This window comes from Xyrauchen texanus, chromosome 1 (assembly GCF_025860055.1).
Source record: "Xyrauchen texanus isolate HMW12.3.18 chromosome 1, RBS_HiC_50CHRs, whole genome shotgun sequence".
Classification (NCBI taxonomy): Eukaryota; Metazoa; Chordata; class Actinopteri; order Cypriniformes; family Catostomidae; genus Xyrauchen; species Xyrauchen texanus.
The window spans coordinates 57,793,733-57,813,734 of record NC_068276.1 but is presented as its reverse complement, the minus strand read 5'-3'; the positions used below and the strand labels follow the sequence as shown (position 1 = coordinate 57,813,734).

Below are 20,002 nucleotides of genomic sequence, written 5' to 3'. Positions count from 1 at the left end.
GCGGATAAAGGGTTTGCTGCATTTCTCCTTCTGCCATGCTTTTAGCCCAACCTGGTTTGTTAACATCAGAGTGCGCATGTGTAATTTGTGCTGCATACATGCAGTGTTGTAAATCTCGATTCGTTGATGGAATAAAAACTACTGTGCGATCAAAACAATTTAACTAAAGGGATTTCTAGAATTATCTACCTTATTTTTAAGTGCCCACGATAACAATATTGTGCATGCTAATTACCGTGATAACCGAATACCATCACATGCTTAGTGGGGAACAGTCATTCGTTCAGAGCGATGTGTGGACTAGTTTACTACAAAAAGATCTGCAAACTAGTCATAAGTTCAGAGATTTTTGGACTAGTCCCATTATCAGAGCGATTTGAGGACTAGTCATTCGTTCAGAGCGATTTGAGGACTAGTCGTTCGTTCAGAGCGGTTTGAGGACTAGTCGTTCGTTCAGAGCGGTTTGAGGATAATTGTTAATTAAGAAAAAGTTGTGAACTAATTATTTAGAGCAAATTAATAAATTGTTCAGACAGCTTTACAATACATTTTAAAACTTGCTTTGTGAGATAAACCTGGATCTCTACATACCTGGGATTAGAGGTAAAGAAATATCTGAATGTGTGATCAAACCAACTGGCTGTTAAGTCTGTTATGTAAATACATTTCACTATTGCATACACACGCTGTGTTGGTGCTTTTGGGTATTACTGGATTCCAAACCACGGAAAACCAGTGACATGACCCAGTGTGATTAAAAGCTAAAGGCTGTGATTTAATTTAATAAATATGTAGTCTGTATGTACTGCATGCTTCAAGGTAAAAGCAAGCTCTGCTCTGCTCGCTGTCTAGTACACAGACAGCATATGTGATGATAATGATGAGTTGTTTTCAGTGCATGAGCAGCATGCTTTACACATTCACTTAGAAGATTGCAGCACACGCAGACTATATACACCGATCAGCCACAACTAGGAATGAAACTGTTACCGGTTTCACAGTATACCACGATAACATTCCTTGATGGTATTTATTACACATTTAATTATCATTAATACCATGCACGATTATCGTGATTTGTAAAACTCGCGATAAATGCGGTCCACACAAACCCAGCATGAGTCTGATGCATGGGCGTGGCATGTGTTATTGTTGTTTTTTTAGCTTGAAAACATGGCGGAACGCAATGACAGTGCTCGGGAGAATTTCCAACCTTCCAAGAAGACCAAATCAGAAGTGTGGTCATATTTTGGATATTATAAGAATGCTGAGGGAAAATTAGTAGAAGATGGTAACCCTGTCTGCACAGCTTGCCAGAGGTAAATCGCAGCGAAACGGGGCAACGCGTCCAATCGGACGAGTCATTTTCATGACAACCATCCAAAATTTGATAGAGCAAGGTAAGTTAACTTTTAGCTCAGTGCATGAGATGGGGAAAAGTAAATAGTTGGACACAATATTTAATTGGGTTGAAATAATTTCTTAGCTCACTTGTAAAAAACGCAAGCTTCTGCAAAGAAAGTTCCTAGCAAGTGCATCGCTTTGAACCAAGACAAATTAACAAGAAAACAAGACAGTAACAAATAAGTGCGAGACCCAAGAAATGTATTTTCATACCACTAATACACGGCTTTTCAAATAATTAGGGGACATGAAATAGTGATTTGAGATAAATGTTTTAATATTTCACCTGTTCTAATCCATTGCAGTCTACAAAACAATTGTCCAATACAAATACCTCCGAAAGTCCTCCGATTTAATTTTCAATACAATCGATAAATATAACAGAGACGCAAGAAGGCACCAGTTGTGTTTGTATGAAAGAGTGTGAGAAAGAAGCCAGAGTTTCAGGATGAGCCAAAATATCAAAACCAACGGCCTAATATTGCGTAGGTTGTACAGAGCGGTTATCTGAGTTACTTTGTCAGTTCAAACCAGTCTGGCCATTCTCTGTTGACCTCTCTCATCAACAAGGCGTTTCCAGCCACAGAACTGCCCCTCACTGGATGTTTTTTGTTTTTGGCACCATGATGAGTAAATTCTAGAGACTGTTGTGTGTGAAAATCCCAGGAGACCAGCAGTTACAGAAATACTCAAACCAGCCTGTCTGGCATCAACAATCATGCCGTGTGATTATCTAATCAGCCAATCATGTGGCAGCAGTGCAGTGCATAAAATCATGCAGATACGGGTCAAGAGCTTCAGTTAATGTTCACATCAACCATAAAAATAGGGAAAAGGTTTGATCTCAGTGATTTGGACCATGGCGGACAATATTAGGCAGGTGGTTTTAATGTTGTGGCTGTTCAGTGTATGCATTTCATTTAATTGCAGCCTTTGCAGATTAATAAATCACACTATGACATACCAGGATTATATTTTGAGCGCTGAATGTTTACACAATAACATTAATACGTCAGACTATATTGGTTTTTGATATCGGTGCATTTTAATAAGTACAAGTACGTGAGTGCAGTATTGGACCCGATACCGATATCCCAACAACCAACCATCCTGTGCTGACAGCAAGTTCTTCTGATGAGTACAAGTAGGGAAGTGAGAATTACAATGTGAAGCCAGAGACTCTCAACCCCTCCATCAACCCATCCCCCCCATCTATAAAGCATGAGCTGAAAGCTCAGCGGGTGGGTCCAGAGAAGGCAGCCCACCATGCATTCACATACAGCACCTCCTCCACTGAGGCTACTCTTGTTAGATACTCTTTAGTAGGGCTGGTAAGACCATTTGATTTGCTGATGCATCATGATGCTTTCTCAAATGATTCTCCATCAACATACACGTCAAAACATTACTTATAAAATGTTAATCAGTCACACTAAAACGAGGGTTCTTACTTATTTTGAAAAATTGATGTAGGACTATTCCAGGACTTGTCCACATTTCGTTGGTTAAATGTAAACTTCTACATATTAATGTTTTAATATTCAAAGTTGTATACATACACATTCGTTTATCAATTATCAACTAACAATAATACATTTATAAATTAATAAAGATCAATTAATGCTGTAAATTGTAATTGTTATTGACAATTATCATGATCAGGTTGCCATTTATTTGGTACCCCTAATCTACGTCAAAAGATTTCCGCCTCATTCAATAGTTGAATAAATTTTATGTAATCACATTGTGTCTTTGTGAACAGCACCTTAAGATTCCTAACCCTACTTTGTAGCTTCAAAACCAGCAACATCCAGTTTCAATAGGCCTGGATTAGATGGAGCATCTTTCCCAGTAGCCATGATGGGCAGAAATGAGTGGATAGACTTGATCTAGCCTGCAGTTTTGCCTGGGGAAGGGTAGACCTCCGGGGTCTAGTTGCACAGTAGAGGACATAAGAACCACATCCTCATGATTTCAGTCTATAGTCACAATAGTGTCTCAAAGTAAAACAAGGTCTGTATACTGTATCACTGCAGCCTTTGGTTAGGGGTCAAGACTTGACAGTTTTTGTGAGACCCTGCTGAGTATTACTCCAGTGTGGTTCTCGAGGAGCTGACCAAGACACCGGTGTAGAGTTACACAAGCTCAGCTGCCAGGCAGTTTAATCAGCGGACTACTTTTCAGACGTCATGCGATACCAATACTAAGTGGGCATCCTGGAAACGCTCGTGGTCAGAGTGCCACCATTCCCGAAGTGCTGATTCATCATAGAGACACAAACCCCACTGAAGGACATCTACAGACCAATGCGGCCTACATACTAGCCCCAGATATGGCACATGTAGACACACACTATATTATCATCAGACAGATCTGGACTAGCCTGTGACATCAGCACAGACTCTACTCAAATATACACATATTTCACTTCTTATAAACACAAGACTGGTTTACAGAGAGAGCTCCTGTAGACAGGGTGTGCACACACACTAGCAATGCTGTGTCCTGAATTATTGATTATCTGCTGCTTAGATGCTGCTGCCACCCTTTTCTGGTATTCTCTGACCCCACACCCTACTCCATGATCCACATACTCATCCATACTTAATAGAAACCTCTGACCACATACAAAATCACAAGTTTGAGTTACGCTTCAATTAGGCCATATCGACACTAATCAGTTTTTGTTTGAAAATCAAAGCTTTCCAAAGTAAACGGTAATGGAGAGCGCTTTCAAATCCTTCTGTTTCCGTTGGAGGAAAATGGCATTCTAGTGTGGATGAGAGGCGCAAACGTAGCAAAATCAATAAGTACAGTTAGCCGATAATTATTTATAATACAGATGATAACAAAATGAATTGTTATTGGCTGTTCAGCCAAAATGCAGTCTTGCATTAAAGGGAAAGTTCACCCCAAAATTTAAATTCAGTCATTGTTTATTCACCCGTGTTGTTATAACCCAATATGACTTTCTTTTTCTTAAAACAAAGGGAGAAATAGTGAAAACATTTTGTCATACAATGGCAGTTTATGTGACCACCTCTTAAAGCTTCAAAAAGGACACAAAAGTATAATTCAGAAGTCTAATAAATTATCCCACGAGACTCATTATTGTTATGAAAACATACAATAAGGTTTGGTGAGTAACAAAATGAAATCTAATGTATTATACAGTGAAACTGTTGACCAACTGTTGCTCTTCTCTGAGCATTCCTGAGACTGTACGAGGCCAGTAGTTCACGCAGCCTGCTGGTAAAATGGGGCGTTCAAGTGAAAATGAGTTTTGTTTATCTAAAAGCAGGTCATCCACATTGATACTAAAGAACAGAACACGGCTGTACACAAACCAGGGAACCAAACTAGCAAAACATGTCTGAAGAGTTCGTAGTCGAAGTATAAATGCATTTCTATGCCTAGCCTTATTTTTACCTGTCACCTATTCTCTATTCTGAACCTCCATCTGAACAGAGCGATACCTCAGCGAAACGTTCGGTAGTTGTGACATTCTCGGCCAAAATCAAGTCATTTTCAACCGGCTCTTGAGATGCTAGCTTCAACGTACTGTTATAAGAATGTTTTTTGACTGGTGCAAGTTCACAGCGTGCGGGGTTACCCAGCGCGATGATGCCGCATCTTACAAATGCATCAGTCGCGAGACACTGCAAAAACAGCTAGATGTGTTGCAACGATCAAAGACGTCCATCTAGCATGTTTACAGATTTTTTTTATTTTTTATAAAACTGCCCAGATGGAAAAACATGTGAACAGCCCCTTAGTGTTTTGCCTGCTTTATTGTGATAACACTATGGCCACAATGTAGTATTTTCAACTCAATTGAAATCAGGCAACTAAACGTGATAACGTCCGAATCAGACCGATACCGGTCAAAATTCCAATACCGATATATGTAAAATAACAATTAAAAAAACAGTAATATTGGCTAATACTGAGTGAACTTGAGAAAATTTGAGGACATAATGCAATGTGGTAGTGATAGACAGATATATCGGTCGTGGCAATTATTTGGCCATTATTATTTTGCCCATTTTCATATTATAAACCTCTGCCGATAGATAACCATGCTGGTAGATTAGCCAAAGTCTGACCTTTGGTGTGCACATGTTCTGTTTTCAACAGAGTAAATAAACTTAAGTTATTGTTTAGATTGAATTTTATATCAATTAATTATATATTTTCCTTAAATCAGCTATTGGACACCTGGCTTAAAAAAACCTGGCTTAGGCGTTGCTTATTGAAAAAAAACAATATCAGTTGGCCACTATTATAAGGCCCAAAATCTGTGTCAGCTTGCTTTAAATAATTCTGAGAGACTTTGAGAGAAACTGTGCTTGTTAGCAAGGCCCCTGTGAAAAGGATGACATCCAAATCAATGAATCACTCAATATTTTGTTCTGAATTTCCCCTTGGGTGATAATGAAATATGTCTATCTAGCCTATAGCTATCTATTAAATACAAACACAAGGAACTGGCTATAAGTGACAAGAAGCATCATCTCGCTAACACAGCTGCTGTGAGAAACAGAAGCTTTCACAGACCTGCCCCTTCCCTTATCCTCTTCACTGCTAAGAAAAATCTTATGCTAATGAACTCAGTTTGAATATGTTGACCCATGAATTATTGTACATGAATCTTAAGAGAGCAGTGTCATAGGCCACGCCCCCTGCCCTGTCATCATATCGACACTTGAACTTAAAATTTGCATTGCGTCACCATGGTAACACCATCACCATGCTGCTCTGTGAGAGAGATATATATATATATATATATATATATATATATATATATATATATATATATATATATATATTAGGGCTGTCACGATTATGAAATTTGGCTGATGATTAATTGACAAACAAATAATTGCAATTATGTTGATTAATTGTCTGTTTTAGGGCTATGATGATTAATTGTCATATTTCTTAAGGTGTGCTTTTTTTCGGCATGTGTGCTTCATACACCTTAAGAAGTCATTTTTACATATTTAACTTCGAATAATGAAATTGGGATATGTGATTTCCTTTTAAGGCTTTAAAAACGTATAAAATGACATGAAAAATAATGTTTTAAATATAAAAATATTTCTAAATACTTAAAATATGTCTCTCTTTTTGGTCAACTTTAGTTTTAATAAGTTTTATATTTACACAGATGTCTTTTGAACTCATATTTGACATTATATATTTGCATAAAAAAGGAAAAAATATTATATGTATTTAATATTTTATTCTATTGTGCAATAGTAAAACATTTCTGTCCTAATTTCTTCACTATCGCACATTATTTTAATGCTCTGTTTAAACCCACGAGCCCTTATTTGTCATGATGCAAAACCTTTGAGATTTAGTTTCATCATTTTATCACTCCACAGAAACAGAGTAAAAGCGTGCGTATTCTGTTCTGGGTCACTGCGTGCATGAAACAGGAACATTCCCCATTACACGATAGTTTAAAGTGAAACCGGAGCACTTTGCATTCACTATCACAATTTATACTTGCTCGTTTATCATTTTTGCAGGAGTTTGGCTTGAGCCTCTGCTGACAGAGCACACATCCGATGTGCTCTTCCGGACAGGAGCTGGTTGACGTCCATGGTGCAGTTAGAATGAATGACACACAAACATGCCGTTCGTGGCATTTATACAGTATATTCGCTTACAATTCCTTTATTTGAGCATTAAAATGTTATTGGACATTCTAAATCCAATCATCATGGTTAGATCAAATAACCACGATCAGACCTTGTAAAACGTTTCAGTACTGTGCAAACGCTTTAGGCACTTGAGGAAAATGTTACATAGAGAGGATGTCTTCATAAATAATGTTGTAAATAGTTCTCATTTATGACTTAATGTCATACAAAGTCCAGTAAACATTAAAAAAAAAAAAGAGCTAAATCAATATTTCATGTAATATTAGCACTAAGGCTCATATGTAAACCTGGACACAGTTTTTCTTGGTTGTTGCAAGATAAGATGTTTCAAGCTTCTTGGAGAATTTGCCACAGTTCTTCTATTTCGGCTGTCTCAATTGCTTCTGTTTCTTTATGTAATCCCAGACTGACTCAAATGTAGAGATCTGGGCAAAAACGTATATTTCCTTCTGATAAACAAAGCAGAATATATAAAATAACCGTTTTAAGACAAATGCTTTTGTGAAAAATATCATGTGCTTTTGCACAGTACTGTATATACATGCCTAGCTCTGTAGTAAATTCCTATGTCATAAAGATGAAATATGTTTTAATGAAGCAAAATATAAGGAGTGCAATTCATGCCAAAACTTCATGGTCAGTCAAAAACCTTTATAGCCATTGAGTTCTCTATATTCACCAGCCATTGGCAGGTGAGGCAAAACGTTAATTTATGATCCTATGTGCTCAATTTTATTTCAATTTAACGCTAGGCTCTGTGCTAAAGTAAACCGGTGTAGTAAAGTAAATTGAAGCAATGACTCAACATGTCAGATACTCCAGGAGGAGAAAACATCCTCAACCCAATACAAAGAATGCACAGAAATCCTGCTCAGCAATTGTGAGCTTCAAAGCAAGAAAAATGACATTAAAACCCTGTCACAAAGCCCTGAGCCACTGAATATAGTAAACTCCAAGCCTTGAGCGCAGTATAAACACAGTCATGCACCTGGATATGAAGATTAAGGCTTAAGACAGAGAGGACACATGCCTGCACAATGTGCTCAAGCAAACACACCGACGGCATGAAAAAATACAAAAACAGAGGAAATGATAATAAACAGTGTTTGTTGGCTATCCTTACCTGCACTGCCTAATGTTTTGTAGAACCGGTACTCCAAATGAAGCTGTGGTGCCCTCGATTTCACAGGTTCCTATAGGAATATGACAAAAAAATATATATATATTTAATCATTGTGTGTGTTCAGATTGAGTCCACAATATACAGTACAACAACAGACCAGCTTTAATTTTCCTTTTCATACTTTGCTCCTAAACTATGGAAGATTCTCCCTAACACTGTTCGGGATGCAGACACACTCGCTCAGTTTAAGTCTAGACCAAAATCTCATCAATTTAGCCAGGCATACAGCTAATATATCCATCTACTCACAATTAGGCTGCTTTAGTTGGGTCTGCCGGAACCAGACACATCCATCTTGATCTATAACTCTGCATAAAATTGAATGGCATCTATGCTAATGTAATTTTTTTTGTTTCCATTTCTCAACCTTGGGATTCATATCCCGAGGTCACCAGAGCTGGTCAGATCTAGCCAGATGCTAGCCAGATATCACTTCAGTCTATTACGATGGACTTCAGAGGATGAACTGATACCAACTCCATCCATAAGACATTGGAAACTTTATATGCCATTGCCTGAACCTTGGACTTAGGATGGACCCCTCCGAACCTCACCGGGGGTTGAACTGCGATGCACCTTATTAATCTCTGCTTATATCGCCTGTCTATTGATGGACTTCACTCTTGAAATGGAATACATAAACTACCAATTAATTGCCAACAAAAGCCTTCATCAGCCAACAAACAAAGGACAATTGCATCTATGTGAATTTCTGCAGTTAATCCAGAATGGACTTCAAAGACATTAGTCATTAATATTAAAGTTTTTTTTATATTTGAAGCACTGGACCTTAACGCTTAATCACACATTTTAAACCATGACTTGCACTATACATATGTAATATTGCCATTATATTCATGATGTTAGCCAGAGGGGAACTGGCCACCACAGTGAGTCTGGTTTCTCCCAAGGTTATTTTTCTCCATCAACCAACATCTTATGGAGTTTTGTGTTCCTTGACACAGTCGCCTTCGGCTTGATCACTGGGGTTATTAATTCAATTATTATTTAATTTCTATACACAATTTACAATCATATTTAATCAAACTTCACAATAATCACTTTAAGACTTAATAGACATTACAGTTAACGCATGATCTCCTGCCTGTAAAGCTGCTTTGAAACGATGCGTGCTGTGAAAAGCGCCATACAAAAAAAATGACTTGAATTGGCCAGCTAACTAAATAAGTAACACAAGCATTTCAAATATGATGCTGAATGGTCTAGTTGACTACATAACAGGTCACGTTTGACATGACTCATGTCCAAGGTCCTGTCTGACACACCTAAATTTGAACTTGTAATATTCTTTATTTAGTTCCTGGTATGGCCTTTTTGAAGCTGTTCCCTTGATTATTACACAATCCAACAAAAACCATCATTGTTTGTTTCCAGATCACAACTTTTCAAAGTAAACATCATAACTGATGCTTCCACTGATAGACCCCATAATAAAATAAAAACATATGGCTTTAGGTAGAGAGAAGTATATATAAATGTACTTACCAACTTTATTGCAACATACTCATTGGTATAGAGGTTCTTTCCTAAAAAGAAAATAAAACAGACAAAGGGTGACCAACTGAAGCTGATACTAGCAACCAAGAAATGGGAATGCACAGACATGGGATTTTTCCCCGATAGATGACAGAATGATATGTTGCATTTTGCCCATTCATATTTCAGGGTTCCAACTCTTGTCAACATACATGTTTCAGGACATCTTCTGTGCCCAGCAAATGATTGCTTGTTTGTTTCTTTCATTGTTTATGCCATGCCAGCTTCTATGGCTATATTCATGACAGGAGTAATAGAGTTAAATAAGGTGTTTAAGATTCATTTTTCCTAAAAACATTCAAACTAAATTTGGATTATCTTGATTAAAAACCTTTTAAAAAGTATCAACTGAATAATTCAGGTTCCTCAGATGTGTAGAGGTATGACAGTCCAGTAAAATATGTTTAATGGATAGTGGGGTTCTGACAAGATGAGCACTTTTGTGAATTTTCTACTGATAGTAAAGATTGGTGTGTGATCCCAGCGATTATTAAAGGGGAACACATATCTTATTCCAACAACAAGATTTATTTCCTGTAATATGTCGTTTAAACATTGATCCCACTCCGACTGCCATTTGTTTTTGATATATACATTCAGAGTTGGGTTCAGATCTGTGGAAAGTATGGGGCATTTTACTGGTTACAGATAAATAGTGCTTCTCTGGCGCCCAGCAAATGAAAATTTAAGCAAAAAAAACACATACGTCCATTTAACTCAAGCTTTTATTTTGGCGTTTTGGACAGTATTTTCTCACCTCCAGATAAGCAGTACCCTACATGGCCCAGTTTGGTTACCAATCCCAGTAAAGCTGCAAATTAATTAATTAAATACATAGTCTGTATGTGCTGTGCCCTTCAGAATGATCTGCTCTCGCAATTTTTATTTGGTTAATTGTGCATTCAAACATTGATTTTCATAAATACGTTATATGGTGTTGTCTAAAGTTTATAAATCAAATGTTTTTTGATTAGCAGCAATGTTGAATTGACAAAAATCATATTTAGTCCTATATCAATAATTAAACTTTTTTGACGGAGTGAAGCAAAGATGACAGCAGATGAGCAGAGATTGTTTGTGACAGAGATTAGTTTATCATTTTCCATGACTTTTCCATGCCTGGAAAACTGTACAACAAAATACCAGGTTTTCCAGGACGAGTGGGAATCCTGATATTTGTCCATTTGCATGAGCCAATATCCGTGTCCTCTTGCCCGTAAAAAAACAAAACAAAAAGCAAGGCAGTGCATAATAAACATTTTCTGTTATCATTTTTGTCCATGGACAGTAAAGTTTCCTGAAGTTTCCAGAAATTCTGTTTATGTACACTATATTTTGGTCATCAGCATCCTGCTCTCTTGTAAGAGCAGTGATAGGATCTCTGTGCTGAACTTTGCCACTATACTACTCAATCACTGGCCAGTGAAGTTTGAAAATTTTATATGTTTAGTCGCATAGTGTGAAATGTGTCTTACAATGAGTCATTGACTTGCATTGTAGAGGGTTGTCATAAGGAGTAAAAACATCTTGGGATTTTAAGAAACAATATCGGGATTGTTCAAATGAAGGTCACGATTAATAAAAAAAAATCTACCCTTATTCGAGGTGCTAAACATATGATGCGATGGCAGCGGTAACCGAGGAACTCCAGAGCTCCTGAGGGCCCACTCCTGTCTAGTGCCTTTGAGCAAGAACCTTTACCACACAAGATGATCCACTGAGACTTTGTGAGTAAGAATGATACTAATTGCTTTCCTTACCAAGCTTCAGCTCTCCAAAGTTGCCACAGCCGATCTTCTTGCCAACTCTAAAATTTGGACCCACCATGAGGACCCCAGAGGACGCGGAGGAGCTGGAGGGCCGCGAGTGCCCGCTGCGCCCCTGGCCCACTTTACTGCTCCTCACCGGCCGCTCGCCCTCCTTCTCTCTGGGGTGATCCATGACTGCGGCGCCCGAGGCACAGAGATCCAGATGAACCAGGCCGGAGCCCAAAGCACACAGCTCAGGCCAGAAGACAGCTCATGGGATGACAGCTGTTGGCACCGCTGCCAATGAGCCAGTCACTGCTGCCAGCACACTGATGAAAGGAAACATTCAACCTGAGTATGTTGTGTATTTGAAAGCATTAAAACATGTATATTGCAACACTAAAATAGAAAGTGATACAATCTAAGGAAATGCCTTCTGTGAAAGTCCATTATTTTATTATTAAAGGTGATGTGTGTAATTTTTCGACGTAAAAAGCTCTATACAGTATACACAACTATAAGTATGCCATTTGCAGGTTAATTTCCCCAAAAAGTGTTAACATAGCTCTACTAAAACATGGCTTAGTTTGATTTAGCATCCCGACCAGCCAACATTTGCTCCGCGAGTTTGTGGCAGGACTGTTTGCCTAACCAAAGGATGACAAGGGGTGTCTGCCCATTGAGAAACCTGACTGAAAACAGTCATTGGGTCTTATGCAAAAACTCAAGCAGAACCAAGTAAATCTATTATTTATATTTGATATTATATTACATATTATTTAAAAAATTCCTTTTGCTGACACTAGTGGCACAGAAATTCAACACTTACTTAAATCAAACATTATAGGCTTGAGACATGAGAAGAGATTGATCTTCTCATTTTCCCCTAATGTAGCCTATTGTTACTAAACCAATTAAAGTAAAAAACAAATATTTCCATTTAAAGGGATAGTTCACCGAAAAAATGAAAATTCTCATCATTTTCTCAGCCTTAATGCCATCACAGGTGTATATGACTTTCTTTTGTTAGAACACATTTGAAGAAAAATATCTCAGCTCAGGAGGTCCTTAAAATGCAAGTGGATGGTGATCAAACTTTCTCCAAAAATCACAGACAGTCATCCTGGTGTGACGAATTTGCATTGCCATGTTTACATTTACATTTATGCATTTGGCAGACGCTTTTATCCAAAGTGACTTACAGTGCACTTATTAAAGGGACAATCCCCCCGGAGCAACGTGGAGTTAAGTGCCTTGCTCAAGGACACAATGGTGGTGGCTGTGGGGTTCGAACCAGTGACCTTATGATTTACAGTTATGTGCTTTAACCCAATACACCACCACTCCAGATTATGTTTAGGACATAATCTCACATTTTCCTGTCAGCTGAGACATCCCAAATAAGCACTCAAATGCACTACTGTGTGTTAACAAACAGATACAGATCTAAACCAAACCCGACAAAGCTTCTGTACACAGGGCCTGGGTAGCTCAGCGAGCAAATACGAGGACTACCACCCCTTGAGTCGCAAGTTCAAATCCAGGGCTGAGTGACTCCAAACAGGTCTCCTAAGCAACCAAATTGGCCCAGTTGCTAGGGAGGGTAGAGTCACATGGGGTAACCTCCTCATGGTCACTATAATGTGGTTCTTGCTCTCAAAGGGGCGCGTGGTGAGTTGTGCGTGGATGCCGCGGAGACACATGAAGCCCCCACACGTGCTATGTCTCCGTGGTAATGCGCTCAACAAGCCGCATGATAAGATGTGCAGATTGACGTCTCGGATGCGGAGGCAACCGAGATTCGTTCTCCGAGGAGTCACTAAAAACTTCTGTATAGCGTTCCTCCTACTCAGTTGCAAACAGCTCGGAGCAACCCGGAGTTAAGTGCCTTGCTCAAGGACACAATGGTGGTGGCTGTGGGGCTCGAACCAGTGACCTTCTAATTAACAGTTATGTGCTTTAGCCCACTACACCACCACCACTCCCATACACCACCACCACCACCACTCCCATCTCCACCTGGGGGAGTTCTTCGAAACAAGCCGATCAGCCAAAAATGTATGTGGCTATATTATAATAAGTAGACATAGTAACTCATACAATTTTAGCAGTTCCACTTCATATTAGATATCTTTAACTACTATGTACTAACACAAAAATACATTACATACAATGTATTTATGTGTAACTACATGTTGTTGCAAAATTCTCACAAGGTTCACATTTGCTGCTACTTAGGTTGAGGTACGGTAGCTTAAGTAGTAGAGGCTGGTTGAGGGAAGGTTAATGGTTAGGTTAACAGAGTAACTACAAATGTACTTAAAAGAACATAGTTGTTAAAGAAGCCTAATATAAAGTTGGTCCATTATAGCTCATACATTCAATTGGTTTTGCCTAAATAACAGCAGACCATCACACCTCATTTGGGTTGAACCACAACAAAAAAGACAAAACACCAGTAGTGACAAGCAATAGATGAGTTTTGGGAAGGCTATTGATGCATTTGAGATGCTTTTTGATATTATAACATGGAGCGGAAAGCTACGGTTGCACTACTTAGTGAAGGCGGTCCAAAACAAAATCTGTCTGTGTGACACAGATCTGATATTTTCAAAACAGTATGAGCACAAAAAATCATACATATTAGATCGAAGACCATGTGACCCAAGTGTTACCCATCAGGTCAGATGCTGTCATCATTCAGTGCCATTAGCACATTGCCTAAAAAACTAACCAGATCAATTGCAGAGTAGCAACAATGGTGGTGTCAGTGGTGAGATTACTTGAATTACTTGATGGACACGCAAATACCATGATTTCTGTCATTATGTGCACATGCAGGTAGAGCATGTGATGTTATTGTTTGTTTTTAAATGTGCATATGCAGGTCTTTTCACACCAGGTAATAAATATGGGTCACTAAGTAAACCTGAAAACAAAAGATCAGGTTTGGTAACAAAAATAAAATCAAAACCGAGATTAGTAATGAGAAAATGATACTGAACTACATGTTTCGCATAACTCAGAATCTTATGAAATGACAATCAGGCACACTCAAGGGCAGCTCTGGCCGTGTGAAGCCCTGCGCATAACATGATGACAACAAAGCAAGACTTACTGAAGCGTCTCAAAGCGAAGATGCTGGAGAGCTTGAAGACTCATTTGTTGAACTCTTCACAATAAAAGTGAACTGTGACTAAGACTGTCAGTCCTTCACATTCTGCCTCATATCTCTTGTTGTGTTCCACTAAGAAAACCATACAGGTTTGGAACAACATGGGGGTTAATAAGTGACAGAATTTGCATTTTTGGGAGAAACTATTCCTTTAAAATACTACCAAAGAAACAGGTCCATGATTGTGCATAAATTTCCACTCACTTCTAATGCCAGCTGCGTCGTTTTTTTATGATTATCGTTGATGCAGTACTAATGCAATTGGCTGTATCCATTAGAAGTCACATCTCAAATCATTAACCTTTTGAAAAGAGATTAGCCCAGGAGGAAGCCAGGCATCAGGGAGGGATTCCTATTGTGACACAACAAGTGAGGAAATGCTTCCCTGAACCCCTGAGAAAGAGCAGGGCCTGTGCAATGGGGGTGCCACGCTTTAGCATAATATCATATCAAGCATAAATCCAGCAATCTTGATATTCTAAACCAATGGCTGAGGTATTGAACCACAATAAACGGCTTTGTAGTTCACCAAGATGACGATCCAAATAAACAGACTGATAAAAAGTCCAGAAATGTTTACATAGAGCTGCTTGAGGGTTTGGCCTAGTGGCAGGCCAAGCTTTGAAATGGCCGATGGCAATAATATATATAAAAAAAGGTCAAATATCGACCCATGTATCAATCAATAACTAGCTTGTACTGTCATGGAACTAGGGATGTGCAAAACAACCAATTTTCAAAATCGACTAGTCGGAGGGTTGTTTGAACACCTAATCGATTAGATGATGGTTAAGATAATAATGTATAATTAGGCTCTGTTATGCTCATGTGACCCCAATCTGACAAATTTCAGAGGGATATATACACATGTATGCTGAGTGCAATGGATATTCAACCAAAATATAGGCTAAATAACTTAATTACACGGCTCTCTGATATACTTGATACTAATTTTTCAATGGCGCCATCTAGTGGTCTGATATTTCTCAGTAACAACCGCACATCAATGTATCAGACCACTCGTCTAGGTTTTGTGAGCCATCTTTCCTGCTCCTCGAATCAATGTTCGATCTCTAATAACATTTTTAACTCAAATCAATGTTTCATGTGAATTTATTTGGCAAGTAGTCTTGTAATAAGCTCCACAATGAGCAGTCAACTCAAACAAAGGTGGACTTCAGCTGTTCAGCAATTTATTTATTCTCGCTTAATTGCATAATTTCAATGCAAATCAATATTTTATGTTTATGTATTTATTTGGTTAGCAGCCGTGTAATAAGTGGGGTAATGTACAGTCAGCCTGACTGTACATAATCCCTTACATAACATCTTATTGCACAAAACTATCAAAGAGAAGAAAAATATAAGAAAGGTTCAAATACAGAGCAGCACAAAACCATTTATGCTCAGCCTGAACGCAGAATAATCGCACTAATCGATTAGTCAGTTGTTAGACGTTGTTACTTGATTAGTCAACCACCGTGGCACATCCCTACACAGACAGAACCCCAAGACACATACTAGCAAGCTCAACAAATGTCAGATTAACTATTTACTTGCATAATTACAGACACGAAATTAAGCATAAAGACACTGGTACAGCCCAACATGTTTCATTTTCTAAATAATGCAATGGAGGTTGCCACCTGTTATAACTCCGCTATATTCAGGCTACCTATTCAGAGACAAAAACAAAAACAGCTACCCCATCTTATCTGATATTGTTGAGGAATCAAATGTACACCTGGTCTGGACCCCAAAGATCGTGTCAGATGATTTATAAAAAACAAAAAAAAAAAGAGGATTTACACTAATAATTATTATTAAACAAAATTATGAATGCAATGTTGGTCATCTTTTGCCATTTAAGTAATAGCATCAAGTTTGATTAGCTGACATGTGTGAGTGTGTGTAACTGATTCAATTCAAGTTGCTTTAGTGGAATGACAAAAGTACATTTTTGTATTGCCAAAGCATTTAAAACAACATATAAAATTATAGTTCAGAACAGTTGATTCTCTAATGGTATCCAATGAAGACAAAAGCCTTCTAATAAAAATAATGTTAATCAAAATAATTATTATTATGATAATAATAATGATACAAAACTAATAATAATAATAATAATAATATTAACCAAGTTAAAATCTAAATAAAACAATGAAATAAAAACATGTATGGATTTAATTAATTTAAATAAACCTATACAAAAAGAGAGAAAAATACGTAAAAATACATATAAATAAATAACGCCTTCTCACGACATTGAATGAGCTTTCCTCATGCGGGCCAGACACCTCAACAAATCGTAACAGGAAGGAGGAACAGCATATTTAAGAGACCACCTTGCCAGCTGTATAGATCGCCGACAGGTTCAACTGATTTCTAGATAATAATTAATCGATATAGCATGATATCGATACATATATCCAAACAACGACGAGAGATATGAAGTGATTCGGTTCTCTCGTGAGTCTCGATGCGCATTTATGAATCAAACAATGAATACAGATTACAGCCACGATCGATCGGTCCAGATTATTGGTGATTATAAACAGGACTATCGAACTAATAGAGCTAACAGCCTGATGAACACCTTTAGCTCGGTAGCTATAGCAGCCTGCTCTGTTTAACTCACTTCCACGATGAACTTCGCCACAGGCTTCACAGGGGAGATGATTTGTGAGATACCAGCGTCTGTAGATTATATGACAGCGTTTCTCAATATAATCGGTGTGTGAGTCCCGCTAACCGCTTTTCCTCCTTTCTTTAGTGTTCCTGCAAGTAACGTGAAGCTTTCGCTATCGCCAATGACTTCCGGTCTTGGACTCTGAGGGGATGTCAAAATAAAAGTCCCTGCGGTCACTAAGGGAAGAAAGTCAATTCATGAAACGTTCTGATCTATGGGGCAAAGTCTTTTACAGTATTGGGTGTAATGCATTACTAAGTAATAAATTACGGTAATTGAATTACTTTTTCATTTTGAGGGAAGTAACGTGAGGGATTAGTCTTCATTTTTCAGTTATTTATTTGCAGTTACTTCTGATGTAATGTGTTAAATACTGTACAGGCTTTAAATCAATTCTATATAAAGCAATAGTGAATTTCAAATCTAATGCTAAAATTTATGTTTTTAAATTTAACGCTGCCCCTTTCAATTCTTTCGCCAGTTCATGAATAATGTATATGATTTTATATGATTTATTTGAAAGAATTAAAAGAACAGTTTCACGTCTATCCTTGTATATTTTCATCTGGTCGAGGTTGATAAGTAAGAAAAGAAAAGTAGATTGTAGAGGAATATTTAAGCTCTTTTGGTCCTCGCAATGCAAGTGAATGGTGATCACTGATCAGAACTCAGATGTTTTTATAAAGTAATTAGTAATAAGTCATTAATGTAATTTTCAGACAGAGTAATTAGTACATTAATCTAATTACACTGTAGAAAATGGAATTAGTAGTTAGTAATTAATTACTTTTTTGGATTAACTTACCCAACACTGGTTAAAACTCAGGTATACTTCGGGTTTTCTGCATTATGGGTCGTATATCACACACAGTATACATTTTAGAATAGGTTTGACACAGTATGTAGACTATGTAGACGCAGACTGTGCTGATGACGAAATTTGTGTCATGCATACTGTGCCCGTTCCGATAAGAAATGCAGACAACTGAAGTATACTTTGGCCTTTAGGTAGGATGCTAGGGACTGACAACCCAAGTCACCATTCACTTCTATTGTATGGGAAAGTGTAGCTTAAACATTCTTCACAATATCTACCCATGTGTTCCACGGAAGAAAGCAATATATACATGTTTGGAACAACATGGGGGTGAGTAAATGATGACAGAAATGTTCATTTTGGGTAACCAAACCCTTTAAGAACATAAGTATAGGCATCACAAGTACTTGCATTGCATACTGGATGTAATACTACACTGCTTAGCACTTCAGTTAAGATAATAATATGAAGAATGAAATTAAAAGGCGTCTCCTATCTAAATTAAAGAGATAGTTCACCCAAAAGTGAAAATTCTCTCTTCATTTACTCACCCTCATGCCATCCCAGTATGACTTTCTTTCCTCTGCAGAACACAAATTAAGATTTTTCTAAAGAATATCTCAGCTCTGTTGGTCCTCACAATGCAAGTGAATGGTGACCAGAACACTGAAGGCCCAAAAGGCAGAATAAAAGTAATCCATGAGACTCCAGTGGTTAAATCCAAATCTTTTGAAGTGATATGATAGGTGTGGGTGAGAAACAGATCAATATTTAAGTCCTTTGTTAACTGTAAATCTACACATTCACTTTCACTTCCACATTCTGGTATGGAATTGACTTTCACTTTTACATTCAGCCACCTACTGGTTGGGGCTGGTCAAAGGTGGAAAAAAAAGGACTTAATATTGATCTGTTTCTCACCCGCACCTTTCATATTGTGTCTGAACACAATTAATTCAACCACTGGAGTCTTATGGATTACTTTTATGCCTCCTTTTATGTCATTTTTGGTCCTTCTGAGTTCTGGTCACCATTCACTTGCATTGCAAGGACCAAAAGAGCTTAAATATCCTTCTAAAAATGTTAATTTGTGTTTCTTCAGAAGTCATTCATTTTTGGGTGAACTATCCCTTTAAGATTAACCTCATATCAGTTGTCCACAGATAATTAAACAGCAATGATATATCTTTATCAATACTTATTATAAGAACTCCAAAACACTCTGACCGTAATTAGTTACCGTCCCAATATTTGAACAGTGTGATGCACCACCTGGTAAGTTATATTTTGAAGTAAAACAGTTCCAAACCACTTTTAATTATTAATACAACATTTGCAGCACAATTCAAAGTCTAAACATTTGTTTCTGTATTTATCTGTCATTCAGTTGATTCATTTGGATATGATTACTTTAATAGCTATGCGTGATTTATCAAGTATAAAGTGAAAATGTTAACTTTTTTTTTTTTTTTCATTTGTGATTTTATCCAAACAGCTGGTGTCTATTCATCCATAGACATACTATATTAGGAGCTGCCTTCTGAATTTTATTTTCTTCTTTATATTATTATTATTTGTTTGCAATAAAAAAGTATGTAACTAGTAGTCAACAATCCTATATATATATATATATATATATATATATATATATATATATATATATATATATATACTATACCCTTTCAGAAAAGTTTTTTGCAACACATACATTTACAACAAATCTATACAGTATATATATATATATATATATATATATA

At 37.4% G+C, this 20,002-nt stretch overlaps 1 protein-coding gene across 5 annotated transcripts in view; it reads right to left on the bottom strand.

The window, feature by feature from the left end:
* The window catches only part of LOC127644893 (casein kinase I), a 55,514-nt gene extending 37,923 nt beyond the window's left edge, over positions 1 to 17,591 (bottom strand). The window contains exons 1-5 of one of the 5 annotated variants that reach the window (XM_052128340.1): positions 14,944 to 15,024; positions 14,683 to 14,811; positions 11,577 to 11,893; positions 9,766 to 9,806; positions 8,200 to 8,269 (exon numbers count right to left, since the gene is read on the bottom strand). In XM_052128340.1, the coding sequence (XP_051984300.1) occupies positions 8,200 to 8,269; positions 9,766 to 9,806; positions 11,577 to 11,757 (292 nt within the window). In that variant the 5' untranslated portion in view covers positions 11,758 to 11,893; positions 14,683 to 14,811; positions 14,944 to 15,024. Of the gene's footprint in view, positions 1 to 8,199; positions 8,270 to 9,765; positions 9,807 to 11,576; positions 11,894 to 14,682; positions 14,812 to 14,943; positions 15,025 to 17,377 lie in introns of those variants that run through there. The other 4 variants (XM_052128333.1, XM_052128358.1, XM_052128349.1 and 1 more) reach the window with 4 other exon arrangements.
* Between the last annotated feature and the right edge of the window lie 2,411 nt (positions 17,592 to 20,002).